At 31.8% G+C, this 19,604-nt stretch overlaps 2 protein-coding genes across 3 annotated transcripts; one reads left to right on the top strand and one right to left on the bottom strand.

The window, feature by feature from the left end:
- Positions 1-129: 129 nt before the first annotated feature.
- Positions 130-5,918, top strand: LOC142616116 (phytoene synthase 2, chloroplastic). 2 transcript variants are annotated; one of them, XM_075789005.1, is made up of 7 exons: positions 130-583; positions 1,044-1,650; positions 1,772-1,822; positions 3,089-3,261; positions 3,793-4,028; positions 4,733-4,925; positions 5,642-5,918. In XM_075789005.1, the coding sequence occupies exons 2-7, from the start codon at positions 1,176-1,178 to the stop codon at positions 5,819-5,821; spliced, it is 1,308 nt and encodes a 435-aa protein (XP_075645120.1). In that variant the 5' UTR covers positions 130-583; positions 1,044-1,175; the 3' UTR covers positions 5,822-5,918. The 2 variants fall into 2 exon arrangements, with proteins under 2 accessions (XP_075645120.1, XP_075645123.1); XM_075789008.1 differs by lacking the exon at positions 130-583 and adding an exon at positions 599-765.
- Positions 5,919-12,585: 6,667 nt separating this feature from the next.
- LOC142622531 (glutathione S-transferase F11-like) lies at positions 12,586-17,892 on the bottom strand. Its single transcript, XM_075796020.1, has 3 exons — positions 17,687-17,892; positions 16,842-16,890; positions 12,586-13,409 (listed from the first exon to the last, which is right to left on the bottom strand). The coding sequence occupies exons 1-3, from the start codon at positions 17,831-17,833 to the stop codon at positions 12,961-12,963; spliced, it is 645 nt and encodes a 214-aa protein (XP_075652135.1). The 5' UTR covers positions 17,834-17,892; the 3' UTR covers positions 12,586-12,960.
- Positions 17,893-19,604: the final 1,712 nt, after the last annotated feature.

Here is a 19,604-nt window from a genome sequence, read left to right as displayed (position 1 = left end):
GAGGGGGAAAAAATACAAAAAGTAACAAACAAATTTTCAAATTAGTTTAGAATATTCCGGGTTACCCGTATGGACCTTTGCAAAATGGGCGGGTTCAAGAATTAATCACACTAGCAGGATCATATTCCTAGTCCCCAGTCTTGTCAATCTTGTCCGGCGCTGATCTCAATTCCCATTGTCCAGACAAACTTTGCAATTAACGAGCAGAACAAAAGCCAAATAGGGAAAAACTGAAAATAGCCCAAATCCTAATCCAAACAAACTTACAAAAGCCATGAATAAAAAGTGCTTTAAACAGAACAAAAAATACGACATTTTTACGAGCAGAGAAAAAAGAAGAAGAATAGAGACAAAAATAAAAGGAAATAAACATTGTAATAATTAGATTAGAGAGAGTCTGGAAGAATAGAGAACAACAGAGAGGTGTGAGTGGAAGAAGTGGGAGTGGCAGGGGGGTCAGATATTGTTATTAATGGTGGTTCATTTGTTCGTATTTGTTTCCATGATGTTGATGACATGAGCTTATAGTCTTTATTAGTTTGGAATCTCCTGTGTGTGGGTCTATAGCAACAGCAATTTGCTGGTAAGCTTCTCTTTCATTATATTTGTATATATCAATGCAAGATTGTTATTTTACTTTTTGTTTTTCTTTTGTATGGTCCTTCTTCTCTGCTCTGATTTTGGAATGTAAAAAAAAAAAAACCGAAGTTCTAATGAACTGCTGAGGAAAATCTTTGTTTTAGTCAGACTGATAGTGAAAAAAAGGTATACCCAATTGAAAACTTCAAGAGAAATAATGTCAAGCAGTTAGATGAACTTATTAAAGATCCCATTTTGTGAGTTATAGATGCTGGTAATATGATATTCTTGTAATATTGAGTGTACATGTTCTTTTATATGTATAAGGTGTTTCTATACTTTGTTTTCTGTTTCAATTACAGATTGTTTTGACTGAGCTTCCTTTGTTTTTCAATAACTGAATTGTTGTCATCCGTGGGTGGTTTCAATAGACAAGCTGATTTCTTTTGATCCTTTTCCTACAGGCTGAACTGTGTTTGTTTGAAGGAATATATAGTACAATTGTTTTTGTTTAAATTAAGGTTGGAGAAATAGGAAAGCAAGAAGGAGAAGTATATTCCAGGGTAGTAAGGTGATTGAGACTTTGAAGTTTAATCATGTCAGTAGCATTACTATGGGTTGTCACCCCAAATGTAGAGATATCCAATTGCTTTGGTTTCTTCGATTCAGTCCGAGATGGAAACTGGCTTTTAGAGTCATCAAGGTGTATATCCCGAGATTGGGGATCGTTTAGAGCGAAGAAGAGTAGGAAACAGAAATGGAAGTCTTGCTCTCTTAGTACAGATTTGAAGTATTCATGTGTTGGTGAGTCGGGCTTAGAGAGCAGAAACCACTTCCCTGTATTATCAAGCATGGTAGCCAACACTGCAGGAGAAATGACAATCTCATCAGAACAGAAGGTTTATGATGTGGTGCTGAAGCAGGCAGCCCTGGTTAAGAAGCAATTGAGGTCTAGTGTGGATCTTGATGTGAGACCGGATATTGTACTTCCCGGAAATCTGAGCTTGTTGAGTGAAGCTTATGATCGTTGTGGAGAAGTCTGTGCAGAGTATGCAAAGACATTTTACCTGGGTTAGTCTTCTCCTATCTATCATTTAACTTAAGGAATTTTACTTTGAGGTTCAATTAGAGATTTAAATGCAGAATCAGTAGTACTTTGAAATTCAATTCTTCTTTGCTTTTGCTGTTTCAGGAACTCTGCTCATGACCCCTGAAAGGCGAAGGGCTATCTGGGCAATATATGGTGAGTGGGGGTGACCTTTAATCAGAAAACATCTTTCTTGTTATGATGTAGAAATAGTTTACTGATTTTTAACTCCAATAGGAATGTAGAGGTTAAGAGGGCAATGATTATAATAGTAAACTCTGGTGGATTCAAAGGATCTTGGTTTAGTAAAAAACATGCTTGTTTATTAACTTGTATTAAGGTCGGGCTCATACTAAATTTTTAAGTCTAGTTTCTGAAACATGAGTAATACTGCTTTCTTTGTTCTTAGGTGTGCTAATGCATACACTTTTGATGATTTTCAGATATGTTCTGAATATCTGCATGAAATTTTCGTGGCTAATACTTGTCAAAGCCAACACAATGATGCCCGTGGATCAGTTCCACTAGTTGACATGTCATGCTATATAGCTTTTGTTCTGAATGACTTTTGTAACTATCTGGTTTATGACTTCTTTCCCTTTTGCTTAATAAGAAGTTAGGCACCTTTTCGTTACTGTTTTAAACGCATAGTTCTTCCTTTACTAAGAACAAATATATGAGATGGTGATAATCATTAAGTTATAAGTAGTGTCTTGCCTCCAAAGAAGGTTTTAGTTTTCTTCATTGAGTTTCCTAATTAATAGTTAATTTAGCATAAAAGTAGGCCCTCGTTATACAAACCTAAAGATTATTTAAGGACATTACTTTCAAATCTTAAATTATTTTATATGTTATAATTAGAATGAAATCCAATAAATGCACACTAACAGGTTCAATCTTAAGGTCTTTTCAGATAGACACTAAAATAAAAAGGCAACACTTATTGATTTAATCTCAGTAAGGATGGGCCCAGCTATTGCTGTGAGCCTGTGAGGACAGTTTTCACCATATGATATCTGGAAGCAAGCTTGGAGGTTCTTTAAAAGATGAAGGAAAGTTTTAGGTTTTTACTTATGGTGAAAATTTAGAAAACAAGTTGGAAAATGTATCAACAAAATGAGAATTTTATTCCAGTGTCCAAGAGTGTGGTAACTGCTACCAGCACCACAAGAAGTTCTAGTGCATATCTTTCAATCCTAGAATAAATTGTATCACTTTTACATCTGCCCATTGTTTGGTTTTATTCAATATACCAGATAGGTGAACAGGAGTGTTACTTGTTTTCCTTGTAATTCATGTGTTTGTAAGCAATTTCTATGTCCATGAATCCAATATGAAGAAAGATAAACTTGTTTCATCTATTAAGGTTTAGCAAAGTTGAGTTGACTTTTTTATGTCCTGTGATGATGCTTGTACATACAGTGTGGTGTAGGAGGACAGATGAGCTTGTTGATGGACCTAATGCTTCACACATCACACCAACAGCTTTAGATAGGTGGGAGTCACGGTTGGAAGATCTTTTTCAAGGTCAGCCATTTGATATGCTTGATGCTGCTTTATCAGATACAGTTGCCAAATTCCCTGTTGATATCCAGGTTAGACATCATTTTTGAGAAATATATTAAAATATCAGATAAGGTCTCAATAATAAAACTAAATTCTTTAGTTAGGCTTGCCCTGACCTCTTGATTTGATTCCTACATCCATGTGTATTCTTCATAACATGCTCTTGAACATGCCAATTTTACAAAATTCAGTTTCTTTAGCATTTTCATTGTCAATTCATATTCCAGCCAATATTCTACTATCCCCATGTTTGAATTAAGTTGACCATTATTACCTTTCACATTTGGAGCTGAACCCTGAGGTAGGGTCAGCATATTGCCACCCACAAAGGGTCTGGCATTCTCTAACAAGCCATATGTTCTTGGGTTAAGGGGGAAGGTATTTGGGAACACCATCTTTGTAGCCTACAGCTACTCTTACTATACTAAATCTAATTTAAGGTTTAATTGATGTCTTATATTTTACTGATAGTATCCTTGACACAATATATAGCATTTGAAGTTTATGGTTTTTATTATTACACAACTTCTAACACAATTGTATTATATATATTATTGCAGCCATTCAAGGATATGATTGAAGGAATGAGAATGGACCTAAGGAAGTCTAGATACAAAAATTTTGATGAACTTTATCTCTATTGTTATTATGTTGCTGGGACTGTTGGATTAATGAGTGTTCCGGTTATGGGCATTGCACCTGAGTCACAAGCAACGACAGAGAGTGTATATAATGCTGCCTTGGCATTAGGGATTGCAAATCAGCTAACCAACATACTCAGGGACGTTGGAGAAGAGTAAGTGCAGTGCTTTAGAAATGGATATGCTACAACTTTTCTGTCTTATTATCAATGTTGTCACAACAAAAATGCCCAAAACATGGAGGTTGATTCTTGGCTTGAATGGTTGGGGCATCCAGTTATAAAGAATCATATTCTGAAAAGTATTAGAATTCAAAAGATTTGAAATGGTAAAAATAATTTATTCAGTGAAGTATATAATTAAGTGACATATATAGTTCAACTGGTTATATGGCACCTAGCTTATTTGCAAAACTGGAATTTCCAACTGATTTTTATTTTTTTTATCGAAACTGGCTCATGCTGTTCAACTAGGCTGCCTAGTCCAATCCAGCCTTTGATGTTCCTTACATTTATATAGATATTCCAAGCGACCTAGATCCGAGTCTGTTTTATGTATGCTTATGCTTCATTTAATTCCCTAGAGAAGAATGGGAATGATTAAAGTCAACTTGGAATTTTATGGCAGCCATTCTATAGTAAATTTTTACTTGGCTCTTCTTTACTTTTGTTTTTTTAATTTTAATCCTACTCAGGGGGCAAATTTTATTTTCCTTTGTCTTCTTGAGAATCAAATTGAACATCAGTTAAATGTCTGCTGCTTTAATAAACATCTCTTGTTGGACACTAGTTACTCTATCTTTAGTAATGATTTGACATTTCTCTTCATATCATCTTCTCCTGAATTTATCTTTATCCAGTGCTACAAGAGGAAGAATTTATCTACCACAAGATGAGCTTGCTCAGGCAGGGCTTTCAGATGAGGACATATTTGCTGGAAAGGTGACAGACAAATGGAGAAACTTCATGAAGAATCAAATAAAGAGGGCAAGGATGTTCTTTGATGAGGCAGAGAAAGGGGTGAAAGAGCTGAGTGCAGCTAGTAGATGGCCGGTAAACAATCAAAAACTTTTATTAATATGAAAATATGCAGTAGAACATCCACCAAGTTCTTTTTGGTATCCAAGAAAACAAGTGGACAAAGGGGGTTCAAATTGTTGTTTTATGATAATCAATTTTTGCTATTTTCCCCTATCATATAGTTAATAGAATAAGGTGGAAGGGAATCCCTTGCGATCATGTTAAAAAAATTAACACAAAGCTAATTTGTTTTACTAGCAAATATCTTATGTTGATTTATGTATATGATAAATTGATAATATTATTGATATAATATTATGCCATTATATTAACCATATAAAAGTTATGATGGTGTATAAATGTATGTTAGAATGACAATATTTATCTATGTAATGTGTTGGAAACTTGGCATATCACTTTGCCATGCAAAAGCTTAGCTATCAAAATTATCTGAGGTCACGAAATGAAGTTCTTCAAGAGTTCATGTTAAAATTTGGAAGCTTGGCCAACTGGCTCGTGGGTTGAAAAAATGACGTTCTTGAAATCTTTTAAGAGTTATTTTGATATCTGGTTTATATAGTTATTATAAAAGTTTCTTTTTCCTCCTTTGTTGGTCATATGAAAGACTAGTTTTTGTCTCTGGTCGATAAAATGGTTGGAAAGGATTGTTGGGTTAATCTTTGTGTGTGGGATTGTTTCTGAGCTTCCCATTGTACTATATGAATGCATAATGGTCTTGTATATTGCAGGTATGGGCGTCCTTGCTATTGTACAGCCAAATATTGGATGAGATTGAAGCTAACGACTACAACAACTTCACCAAGAGGGCTTATGTAAGCAAAGGCAAGAAGTTGCTTGCTTTGCCGATTGCATATACAAGAGCTCTCATCCCACCATCAACGACACAGTCTCTGTTGACTAAGGCATGAATTAATGTTGAACATTGTATAAAATTCTACAACTTGGTTATACAGGGAAATATATTGTAAAAATATTGTATATCATGAAATCTTATATTTGCAGCTAGTATTCATCGTCCACCTTTTTAAGTATTTTGTGTGTGTGTGATTGAGATTATATGTGATTCAATTTATACTTCAGAATTGCAGTTTCTGGACTCTGGTGTAAGCTACATTCCTTAATCAAACGGAAATTGAGCAAAACAAAATAAGCCATTTTCTGAACGTTAACATTACACGCAATATAGGAAAAATCTGTGAGAAAAAACCCACTTGCCACTATTGTAAATTATTTGATTTTTGAAATTTCTAGCAAAATTCAAAATAGAGTTTTTTTTTTTTCTTCTGATTTTTTCTAATGACTAGCTTGCATGACAGCAATGGCCACATGAAGACCATTAGGAGATGCCCAATCCCCTAATTGGACATGATGACTCTTACTATGATAACTATGATCCGGATGCAGACATTAATGAAGAATGGTTCCAAAGAAGAAAATGTATGTCACCTCTTGAGTGAAAAAAATAAGATAAAATTTATATTTAAAGAAGTATGAAACTACATACATAAAAAAAAATGCATGTCACACACAAACTTTTAACATATGAATATCTATTTTATTTTAATAGTTTCTTAGTCTTTATTTGTTAATGATAATATCCACTCACTAAAAACTTTAAGAATGATAATAAATATTATTATCTTTCAACAATAAGCTACTGAGTTTTGCTAGGACATTGTCACAATATTTAAATTTTCATAAGAAAAGATGTCATGCTACAATTGAACCCTTTCCTCAAATACCTTTAACCATACACAATGGAAATTTATCATTCTACATGATCTAGGTACAATGTTTAGCTAGCTTGGTTTTTAATGAACACCCATTTTAGGCAAGAAAATAATAAAATAAATAAATAACAAAAGGCATGTGTATCGAATTTTTCATTAGATAAATTATAAGTTTTAACGATTTAAACCTAGAAAATCAATGTTCTTTAAGTAATAAATAAAATACCTTTTTTTTTTTGAGAATGAAATAAATAAAATACCTTATATCATCATTTCAACTTTCTAATCATTATTATGATCTAAAACTCAAAATACGTGAAGAAAATTTTTGGAATGTTAAAATTTAGTGGGAGTATTTTAGACATTACACAATGTAATGTTCTAAGAATCATAAACTTTCATTAGGGTTTAACTGAGAGAATAACAATATGATATATTTGCTCTTTTCCAAAACACAAAAGGGAGAATTACTTTATTTTAAAGTTTAAGAAGGAATTGAACTATCTCAAACATAAATGATGAAATGTGTTTTTATCCTAAGTTTTTTCTTGGTGTAAAATTATGTGTTTTCACTTAAAATTGTACGTAAAGATAAAAATACAATAAAAAAGGATAAAATTTAACTATAAAATTAGTTGTAGGTTTAGGTTACAACCTTACTAAATATCTTTTTATTGGATGTGAGTTGTAACCTTAGGTTACAACTTTGCTCAATAAAATAAGTGTAAGTGCACAATTGCACCTGGCCCCAAGAACAGTTACGGGCTCAGGCCCAATGAGCCTTAAACAATATGAATTTGTAGAGCGTGGGCTTGAAACCCAGGTTAGAAGTGTTTGAGGATTAAATGACAAGCCAAATATTGCAAACACTTGAAAACAACAAGGAATATTGTAAATCAACCTGCTCGGACGTAAGCCGAGAGCTGTTCTTATATTATCTCTTTCTCTTTTTTCTTTTTCTTTTAGATTACAAAGAAGGGAGCCCCCCATTCCTGTTCTAGGTTGCTTCTTAAATACTCCTCTTTTTGATACTTTGTACACGTGTTGCCCTAACTCCCCCTTAGCCTAGATATTTCTTTTCTCAGTGCCTTTGAATAGTAACCAGAAGTTTCCCTTCCACTGTTCAGGTGTCACTTCCCCATTAATGCGGCCAGGGTGGTAGGTGCAGGGTCTTTAATGTGGAGGTGGCAGCCTTTATCTTTGGTATTTCTCTAACATCGGTGCTTCTAGGATATTCAAGGGTTCACCCCCTTTAACCATTGGTCTTGACCGTGTCATTCCCTAACCTTTATCATGAAGTCCCGGATTCTCCGGTGTCCGTCCGAAGGGAAATTCACCCTCAGCTGGATCCTCGGATCCTCGGCGTATGGGCCGACCCGTAGTACTAACAAGTTCTAAACCCAAGAGCAGGTCGGCCTTCCTTAGCATGGCCCAAAGGCCCACATCCCCATCAGGGTCTTTTTATTCCCCATAATAAGTACTATTATATATTTTGAAAATCTAACCATTGAATTAATATTCTTTATGTTCTTAATACGTATGTCAAATTTTGTGTCAAACAGATGTTTTTTACTATATGATCTATAAGCTTATATTTTATGCATAATTTTAAACTACAAAAACTTGCAACTTAAACAATTTATTGATGACATAGCTATTGATCTTTAATTTTTTTTTAAAAATTTTGCAAGCATGGAGGATATAAGAATAAGATATAATCCAATGGTGGATTTGTCAAAATTCACCTCCAATTAAAAAAAAAAAATGAATAAAGTTGAGCTTAAAACTACAACCAATTTTGTAACTAAAGTTTGTCCAATATATACATATACACACACACACACACACAAAGTCAACTTAAGAAAATTGTATGTAAAATAATGAATTTTGGCTAAATAAAGTTGACTAAACAAAAAAAAAAAAAATCTAGAAACACAACATAATGGTACAACATTTTTGTAATACCATAATTTCATTATATTTTATTTTGATTAGTAAAGAATTGATACTTTAGTAGTTGCAAAAATATTATGACGACAATAAATTGTCTTAATATTATGTTTACAACATTTTCACAACAAATTATTATAGTATGTTATTACGGGTTGTTATTGGTGAGTAAAAAAGTAATTTCATTGGTAAGTTTAAATGATAATCAATAACAATTTAAATCATATGCTTTGTTATGAAAGTGTTGTGAAAAATATTATGGATATCGTTTTTTTTAGATACCTTTATTTTTAGCTATGGTTGGTTCCAGTATGATATTTTATTATTTTATTTTAGCCTATAAGGAATTAACACCTCAACAATTGTAAAAATATTGTAGCAATTTGTTGTGTTAATATTTTATTTTTTTAGAGTAGCTCATATGTATATAAAAGAATAAAAAATAAAAAGTGAGTTCCATAGGCTATTTTACCTTCCAAAAAAAAAAAAATCAAGTGAAAGCGGAAAGAGTTGAATAACCCAAATTCACTGTTTTTTTTGGCATTGACACTTTTTATGTATAGAAATTTAAAGTAAAGCCAATAAAAATTTACCACTATAATTTGTTATGAAAATGTTATGAAAAATATTGTAGATGTAACTCTTCTTTTTCTACACAATACCTATATTTTTAGTTCTGGTTGGTTCAAGTATGATATTTTTATTATTTTATTTTGACCTAAAAGACTTAACACCTCTAACAATTGTGAAAATATTGTGACAATTTATTGTTTCAATAGAGTTGAGCAGGCTATATTAACAACAAAAAAGAAAAAAGAAAAGAAAGGCCAGCAAAACAGTGCCACTTGAATAAACCAAAGACTCTATTCTTTTACTCATTCACACTTTTTATATATAGAAATTTACCAACTAAGATTTGTTATGAAAATATTGTAAAAATGTTACTGATGTAATACTTTTTTTTTAACAATACCTTTATTTTTAGTTGTAGTTAGTTCTAGTATGATATTTTATTATTTTATTTTGACATATAAAAAATTTACGCCTCAACAATTGTGAAAATATTGTGACAATTTATTGTGTTAATGTTGTATTATTATCATAAAAGCAAGTAAAAAAAAAAAGTAGAAGGAGGCAAGTATAATTTTATAACAGTGGGATTGAATAGACGAAAGTACTGTAAATCGGTAAGTTTATATTAGAATAACAATTTATAACGTAAGATCTGTTATAAAAATATTGTAAAAATGTTATAGATGTTGTACTTTTTTTTACAATACTTTTATTTTTATTTGTGGTTGCTTTTAGTATGATATTTTATTATTTTATTTTAACATATAAGAAATTTACACATAAACAATTATGAAAATATTGTGACAATTTATTGTATCAATATTTTATTATTATCATATAAGCAAGTAAAAAAGAAAAAAAAGAAAAAGAAAAAGAAAAAGGCAAGTATAACTGTATAATAAAGCTTTACAGTGGGATTGAATAAATGCATGTGCTGTAGCAGAAGTTCTAATTGGCTCTTTTAATAGTGGGATTGAATAAACGAAAGCACTGTAGCACAAATACTGTAGCGTGTAGATAGAGGCATGAGATGAAACGGTGAGTTTGGGTGGTAATTGTCTAAACCAATAATTAACTGTAGAGGCATTCACTATTTTTATATAGCTAGTAGATATTGAAATGAAATAGGAGATTTGGAGGTTTAGTTGTCATTAAGGGCAAAAAACTATTTCCAGGGGAAAAAAAATTATCATACACTTTTCATAACTTTTAATGTTCCTTCTAACATATGTTATTTTCTCATTTTTCAGTTTATTTATTTGGTTTTTAAATTTTTGTTTGTTTTTGTTGTTGTTAGAATCCAAACTACATAATTTTTTTTGAGAAAGATTTTGAAGTCCATAAACCATACCTTTGTTACCCTAACCCCAAAGTTAAAAGCCCTTAAAAGGTAACGAACTTTTGAGCTATAAGCTTGTGTAATGTTTTATAGGATTATTAGTAAAGTGATTAATAATGTTTTGTTTGTTTTGAATTGAAGTAAAATATTTTTAAAAGAGGTAAAAAAATTTACATGTAAAACATTTTCAGGTGTTGGGTATGATAAGAAATTTTTTTTAAAGTGAACCACCAAAACCGATAGCTCAGTCACTGAGGCCATTAGTGCCAGAGGTCTGGTGAATGGTGGCTCTGGAGATCTTCGCTAGATTAGTGCCTTGATAGAACCGCCAACATTAGTGGCCGAAAACCGATGGCTCAGTCACCGGGGCCGTTAGTGCCAGAGGTCTGGTGAATTGTGGCTCTGGAGATCTTTGCTAGATTAGTGTCTTGATTGAACCGCCAACATTAGTGGCCGAAACAGTGTCTCCAACCATTAGATAGCTAACACCGATGGCTGATAAGGGGTTTTTAGTGACTAGATCATTGATATCAATCGTTGTAGTAGTGGCTTTGGTGATTGAACCCTAGGCATTGGTTGCTAGAGAGATGGATCTGGCCATCAAACCCTAACACAAGTTGTTGAAGTGGCGGCTTCGGCCATTGAACCACTAGCATTGATTGCACTAGTAGATCCGGACACTAGAGTGGCGGCTTCGACCACCAAACTACCAACATCGGTTGTCTAGTCCACCAGACTGATGACCTAGCCTCTAGATGGGGTGAGAGAAGCCACGATGTGTTTTTGTGAAATATTTTACCAAATTTTAAAACTAAAATGTTTACAATTTTTTATGAAGGATTTTATGGTCAATGGAAATTAGTTTACTAGTTTGACCACATTTTACCTGCAAACAAATGATTGAAAATGGGAAAATTTTTTCCAAAAACTATTTTATTAAAAAAAATGAAGTCTAAGAGGTTAAAAATTATCATACCCTCTATTATATTAGCGTCCCTAAGTTCCTTTGTCTCTAGTAGGTTAATCACTAGAATTACCTTAGTGGCTTTTGAATCCTTGCTTCACATTAAAACCCAATGTAATGGAAGTATAGGCTATATGACTCTTAAATTAGAAATAAGAAAAGCCAATGATAGGGTATAGTGGGGGGGTGGGGGTTTCTCCAAGCAATGATGACCAAGATGGGCGTTTAGGAAGAGTGGATCTCATTAATCACAAAATTCATTCTATTATGATTAACGAGAAACCCTAAAGTCTTATCAATCCCTCAAGAGGATTACGCCAAGGAGATCCAATGTCTCCGTAATTGTTCTTATTGTGGGTAAAGGGCCTACATGCTTTGCTAGACCAAGTAGTATAGGACGGAGAGATTAGAGGTTTTCCATTATTGAAGGACAATTTTTTCAAAAGGCCACATGTCCCAACCTCACTGGATTAAGACAAAAATTCTTTAGTTTAGATATCTTTGGGCAAAAAAAAAAGAACAAAGTGAGATAAAACAAAGTGAGATTCCTCATAGCTTAGAACTTCACTTGCCTAGTCACCAACAAAAAAAGCATAAGTAGTCTCTACAAATTATTTCCTACACCAAAACAATTTTGGACCTACTTCACTTCACTAGAATATTAGGCCAAAAACCCACAATTACATCACTAAACTAGAAACCTTTATTTTTGACAATCTTTAAGGTGGCTAATTATAGTGGTGTGTAATAAAAGTAATGTCATGATAATTCTAGTAAAAGTGATGTTCGATTAGTAATTTGTCACTTCAATTAGTTAAAAAAGAGGAAGATGAAATTTGCTGTTAAATTCCTTAAATCCTATGCAAAAGGGCCAAAATGTACACAAGAAATGCCACTCATGCTGCATATCAAGGAATGGTGGTTAAAAAGTAAAAACTAACTCTATGTTTGGCAAGGTGTAAGAGGGGAGGGGGAAAAAAAGGAAAATGAGAGAGGGGAGGAGAGGGAATGAAAGAGATGCCTTTTTGAAATTATATCTGTACACCTTTTTTATTTTATTTTTTGCACCGCACATGAACAAATTTTGAAGTACTTTGGTTGAGCTTATTAAAAATAAAATCCAAACAAAGTGAATTATGCTATTGCTAATAATAGTTAAGTAGCACCATCGAATTACAATAAGCATATGACAGAAGCATTCTCAAAATTAAACTTGCACACTTTCTTATTTTAGGACAAATTACACTTCTATCAAAAACTAACAATCTAATTATACATAATCTCCTAAATTGTCAAAACACACGATTGACCCTCCAAAGTATAACACATTTGTAAAGAGTTGACGTTTGTTTCAATAGGTTAGAGGGTCAAGCATAATCCGAGTGACAGTTTAGAGCCAACAAATACAATTTGTCCTTTATTTTATGTTTTGCACCACACATGAAACAACCCGGGACCAATATTATATCTTGGACAAGGTTCGAGAGGTAACTAGTAACCAGCAAGCTTCATTAACTTCTTCCAAGAAGGTCTGTTTGAGATGTCCTGCCACCATCCATTGACATTCTTTCTCTCTGTGATTAAGTGCCCCATATTAGCTTCATTCATAAGATATCTAATGCCTGGAAGATGGCTAAGATCAGCCAAAGTGAAAGAGTCTCCAGCAAGGTAGTTGCATTTTGATAACCTTTGCTCATACACATCCAACACCTTCTCTAGCTTTTGTTCACAGCTATGAGCCAAGGCCAAGTCCCCAGGCTCTCCCATCCGTGGTAGGATCACAAGCTGAAGCACAAGTGTGAAAATCAGGTCATTGAAGTTGTGTGCTTCCACTTCCAGCCACTGATCCACCATAGCTCTCTCTTCCAAATTATTTCCCATTAGGCTGGGAACACGGTCCGCGTACTTTGCCACGTAGTACCTTACAATTGCTCTTGACTCTAAAATAAAAATGAAAAAAAGAGTAAGAAAATTGTGAATGATGAAAAAAATAAAGTAAGTCTATATGAAAATGATAAACAACTACTTATAATGTGTCATGTCAAAATTGTGATTAAAAAAAAAAAAAGTCTTAAAACCACTTGTGTAAAAAAAGAAAACAAAGATTTTCGTTTTCCAATCCATTTTTCTTTTCCAACTAATCTATTTTGTATATCTACAACTACAAACAATATTGTAATTAGAGATGGATGTTACACATGATGTGTCGTGGAATTAAATAGATCCATACATTTATTTATGTTTGAAGATAAGTTACATAGTACAGTATATCATAAAGTTATTAAATTAAAAAAAAATCCCTTATTTATTTAATTTTTTTGAGAGAAAAAAATCCTTTATTGATTTGACTAAAAAGGGAAAGATGTCCAATTTTAAGTGCTCAATCAATTCGGACTCCCGAGGTTGGGTTTGGGTCACATCATAACTCACGTAAAGTAATTTTTAGGTACTTTTTAAGTATGAAAAATAATATTTTTTTCTTTCACATTTATGGTAGAATTTACTCATTAAATTTATGGTGAAATCCATCATAAATATAAGAAAAAAGCGCAATTTTTTCATATTTCGAAATTAACTAAGAATTTTCAATCACATGATCCAAATCTTAGCTAGGGACTTTCAATCAGATCCGAATTGTATGAGGGTATTGGTTCTCATCAGATAAGCTTTGTGCGTGGACTCCACCTCTCCCACTCTCCATCAGCCAGAGCTAAAGGTGTATTATTTAGGGCTATATAATCTAATATTATTATACTCTTTTTAGAATATTAATATTATATAATAATTTCTTAATAACTTTTTATTGAATATATTTTTTACCTTTGGTGCAGTGGTCACTCTATAAGTATAAGTGTTTGTGGGATGTGGAAGGCAAAGGCTGGGGTTTAAGTCTCCAGAAAGGAGCTTCACACACATATACACTTAGATTAGGTTAGAATAGAAATTCTATCTTGTATAAAAAAAAAAAAAATTCAAGACAATCAAAAATCAAAAATCTTTTCATCTAAATTATTAATCAAGTAATAAATATATACATAAGAAGATAATGCAAAGGAAATAAATATATAATTTTAGAGCCCGAATTTGGTAAGGATGGGGTGTAAAACCCATGTTTTACACCATCTAATTAGAAATTGTCATATTAGCATTTTACTTAAAATTCAATACATTCTACCACACCTAATAATATCTCAATAAACTCCCAATTTGGTTGAACTTATATAAGGGCATTATAATTTTTTTAAAATTTTATTGAGAGAGATATGGATATTAGAATTGATTGGGTGTAATTGTGCTTATTTTTAATTATTTGATAAGATAATGTGACATGTTAGGATTGAAAGGGTAAAATATGAGTTTTACATTACATCATTACAAAATTTAATCTCATAATTTTAATGACCATTTATTTATAACCATTTCATTCTTTCCTGCAAGACTTTCTGATAAGGGAAAGAATATCTCTTAACTACACTTTTTATTTTATCCTTTTTTCTCCCTCCAGAAGGACCAAAATCCTTTAAAAATATGATTATGATTGGATTATAGTATGATTGTTACCATGTTAAACAAAAACAAAAGTCAAGGGAACATTAAAAAAAAGGCAGTTAAAAATATTTAAAATGATACTAAATTTCCAGATTAACATGACATAGGTGTAAAGATATTAGATTTACTTGTAAATTTGTTAGATAACTAGTCTGTGCAATGCACGAAAAAATTTATTAAAATATAAAATTTTTTGTTTAAAAATGAAATTTGATAATTATGATAGTTATTAATAAGTATTTATTATGATTGTATTTGTATATGAAACAATCCTTTTTTTTTTAGAAAGTGTATATGGAACAATCTATTCTACCATTTAAAAAAAAGATTCAGATAATATGATTTTAACCAAACATTTAAATATAAAATAGAATTTAAACGTAATTAACAAAATTAAAATAATGGCTTGTAAAATTCTGAAGGCTTAAAAGTTTATGTGACAACATATTAGGAGGTCAACAAAAAGATGTTTTTAGTTTACATACATACATACATACATATATATATATATATATAAACAAAACTAAACCATTTATATGTTTTTGTAAATTGTTGCAATCATATAATCGGTATGGCTAATTTTTGGAACTCTCCTAGGCTTTGTTGTGAGCTCTGCTTCAGTGCGAGCCTCTCTCTATCCTGTTTGTGGGCATTTGGCCGTCCTTTGTGGGGGTTTTCATTGTCGTCTCCTTTATGGGTCTCGGGAAAGGACTTTTATATATTGTTACCTTTAAACTTGAAATTAATACTAGGCCAAAAGTTGGATTGAACGAATAAATGGGGAAAGTTTGGACTTTAGGGTTTAAGGAATTAAATCTTTTCTTAAAAAAAAAAGATTGATTTTTTTGTAGGGAAAAAAAGGATAAGATTAAAAAAAAGAAGAGGAAAATTTAAGAATCATTTTGGAAGAACTTTCACATTATTCTTTTTTTTTTTCCCCATTATATTCTTACTTATACAGAAAAAAGATTTAATCATCTAGCAGATGATGTCAACACTTTTTAAGAATAAAAAAGGGTAAATTAAAAAGAGGTACCATTCATAAATAATTTCCTCTAGAGAAATATGTTATTAAGACTCAATAGTCTTTATAAATTGATGTGTTACTAGTCACAAAAAATAAAATAAAAAATCAGAAATTTATTTACTGTGTGTTTCACTCTATTAATCACAATCATCAATTTGTAAGACTGCAAAATTTCCTGGTATTTTTCACATTTTTCATATCTATAATTATGAATGAAGAGATATTGAGGAAAAAAAACTGGTAGCGATCGAACTTAATTAGATTACATTCATTGTAATGATAATTAATGTCTAATAGTAGCCATGTCTGTCAATGTGTAGTCAGTCTCCTCTAGGAAAAACTATAGAATAATAATCTTTTTTTTATAAAAAAATAAAATTATAATTTTACAATACCATAAATACATATATTTTCATCTCACACAAACAGTAAAACTTATTGTTACGTGAGAACATGTTAGTATGCATTTATTATAGGCTGAAATATTCTTTTCTCTTTAGAATAATGACATATTGTTCCCAAGAAAGGATCCATGTATAAATGTATATTGGGTTGTGTTAATGGACATCGTTAACAACACATTTTATGTAATTTTTTATATAATTTTTTAACTTTTGATACTTTTTCAGTTTTTGGCAAATTTTTTTTAAACTTTTTTTAACAATTTTTGTGATAAAATTTTTTTTTCTTATTTTAAATGAAATACAAAAAAAAAAAAAAAAGGTTAACAAGCACCACGCGGTGCTTGTTAACATTTCCCACGTATATTTGTGAAAGTGGTGATCCGGGTTCTCACCATAAAGTCTGAAGTCGCCATCCTCTATGACCGGAACTTGTCCAAAAGGCTGCGCCAAAGAATTAGAACATTTCCCATCAATATACTTTTTAATAAAAAAAAATTAATATCAAAAACCATTAATAAGCCTTAAGAAACCAAATTTAAGCTCTACGCATAATCTATTATGGGGTCCATTAGTTAAGCTCTACCCATTACTTATTTTTTGTGTCGGTCATGATGGCTTATTTTGGGGAGTTTATTTTTAAAGATAAAAACTCATTTTAATAAGTGAAGTTCTTAAAAAAAGAAAAACTTTAAAGTATATTATACACAAATAAATAATGAAAAACAAAATGACCAAGTTTATTAACTCAACTTTTAGCTTTTTAGCTCTATATACAGTTTTCTAAAATCTTTTTTTTTTTCTTACATTTTGTAAATATAAGTATACTTTAGTATATTTTTAACAAAAAATTAAATAAGCTGTTCTCAAATGACCACATATCTGTTGTGAAATTGTGAAGAAACTTTATTTAATCTTTTCTTTACATAGGCTACATGCCTTTTCTTTTTCTTTTTGTTGATAGAACATAAGTTCATGCATATACATATAAATATAATAATTTTGTATGCATATTATTTCTTTCACGGACAAATACAAGCAGTGTCTAAGGTATGTTTGGCAAGAAAGAAATCTGGCAGTCTATAATCTTTAACAACTAACCTCATATTTTATGATTGTACTTTTATCAACATTCTAATATAAACAAATGGGTTTCCAACATATATATATGTGCACACTTAAGGGGAAGTATTGGGAGCCAGAAATTCTAATCAGCAATCTTAATTAATATTATTATTACCTGATGGACGAGGAACTCAGGTCGTTTATGTTCTCCGGCATCAAGATCAACATGTACAAGTTCAAAGTCCACCCCCATCTCCAAAAGGCAAGCTATCACTCTCTGTGTACATGCTGACTCAACTGTACCATACACTTTCACTGCCATCTTTTCTAAATAAAAAAGGCACCGCACAACAGTTTGTATTATCTATGATAAAGCTCTTTGAATTTTGCCAAGATCCAAACTGTTATTTATAGCAGAGAGAGAGAGAGAGAGAGAGAGATTTGTTGTGAGTTTTTATCATCTTGCAAGGCTTGGGGGTTGCCACGTGAGTTCTTAGAAAGATTACATTGATGTTCCATTTTAATTAGTTGTTGTTACTGCATGGTGGCTTTGGGGGTTGTCACATGCTTCTGCATCAACTGGCGGAGTGGTGGGTATGGGCAAAATGCCAAAACCAAAACTTTCTAATTGCGTGAAAAGTAATGTACTTCAAATTTGGGAGCAAAGTCTTCACTCAATTTTAACCCACACAAGTCAGCCACGTGAGTGGAACATCCAGTTGAATATTGAAAACTCAGATGCAATTATAGTTTGAGAAAGTTTATAAATACAAAAAATTTGGGCCAAAATGTAAAATTCACCTTCTTAAGTTTTACCACTTTTCATTTCAGTCATCTAAATTTACATTTTGTTATTTCAATCCTTTAAGTTTTTAATCTTTCTCAATTCAGTCACCTGTTAACATTTCATCCATTCCTACCGTTAACTTACCCAAAACGACATAGTTTTGGTCTTAATTTAATATTTAATATATTATTTATTCCTTAATTAAAAAAAGGTTAATTAAATAATAATAAAAAACCCAGAAATTATAATAGCAAACTTCTCGTCGCTCCCCATCTGAAGAACACGTTTGAATAGAACCCTACCCACCCCTTGCCTAACCCATCGATAGCTGAAATTAAAATTCCGAAACTAATGTTCATGGTTTTAGTACTACTTTGAAAACTCAAAATTGCTATAACTACTATACACACTCCAAAAACAAGGCTTTCATTAATGGAAAAAGAATAAGAACAAGGAATCCATATCACAACCCCCTTATATCAAACATCTACAACTACAATTAAGGACCACTACTTGAGCGTTGTGAAGAAAATCGTCAATTCCTGGTAAAATCGTCAATCCATTTCCAGATCATATGTACTACAGATATAATAGATGGGGTGAAAAGCGAGTGTTAAATTTTTTTGTGTCTATAAACTTTCTCAAACTATAATTGCATCTGAGTTTTCAATATTCAGCTGGACGTTCCACTCACGTGGCTGACTCGCCGTGTGGGTTAAAATTGAGTGAAGACTTTGCTCCCAAATTTGAAGTACATTACTTTTCACGCAATTAGAAAGTTTTGGTTTTGGCATTTCTTCCCATACCCACCACTCCGCCAGTTGATGCAGTAGCATGTGACAACCCCCAAAGCCACCATGCAGTAACAACAACTAACTAAAATGGAACATCAATGTCATCTTTCTAAGAACTCACGTGGCAAAATTGTGAATCTTTCCTGTAGAGACAGACCACTAAATCACTATAGACTCAACAAATTTCACAACAAATTTCAATTATTAAGTTGATGGGTTATTATTAATTATAAGATGAACTCATTATAGACGATTATTTATTATTTATAATTAATAATTTTTCATCTTATTAGACCGTTGTAAAATTTGTAGTGCTCTGTATACTTTTTAATTTTAAAATTTTTCATGAAAATGACTGAAATTTATTAACCAAACAAAAAGGAAAAGACTAAGTTGATGACCACAGAAATACAACAACAACAACAAAAATATTAATTACAGACCCAAAACTACATAGTACAAACACAGCCAAAAACAAAAATATTAATTACAGACCCAAAACTACGTAGTAC

Source organism: Castanea sativa, chromosome 1 (genome assembly GCF_040712315.1).
Source record: "Castanea sativa cultivar Marrone di Chiusa Pesio chromosome 1, ASM4071231v1".
Taxonomy (NCBI): domain Eukaryota; kingdom Viridiplantae; phylum Streptophyta; class Magnoliopsida; order Fagales; family Fagaceae; genus Castanea; species Castanea sativa.
The sequence above is the reverse complement of the archived record's forward strand: the minus strand, read 5'-3'. Positions and strand labels throughout refer to the sequence as shown.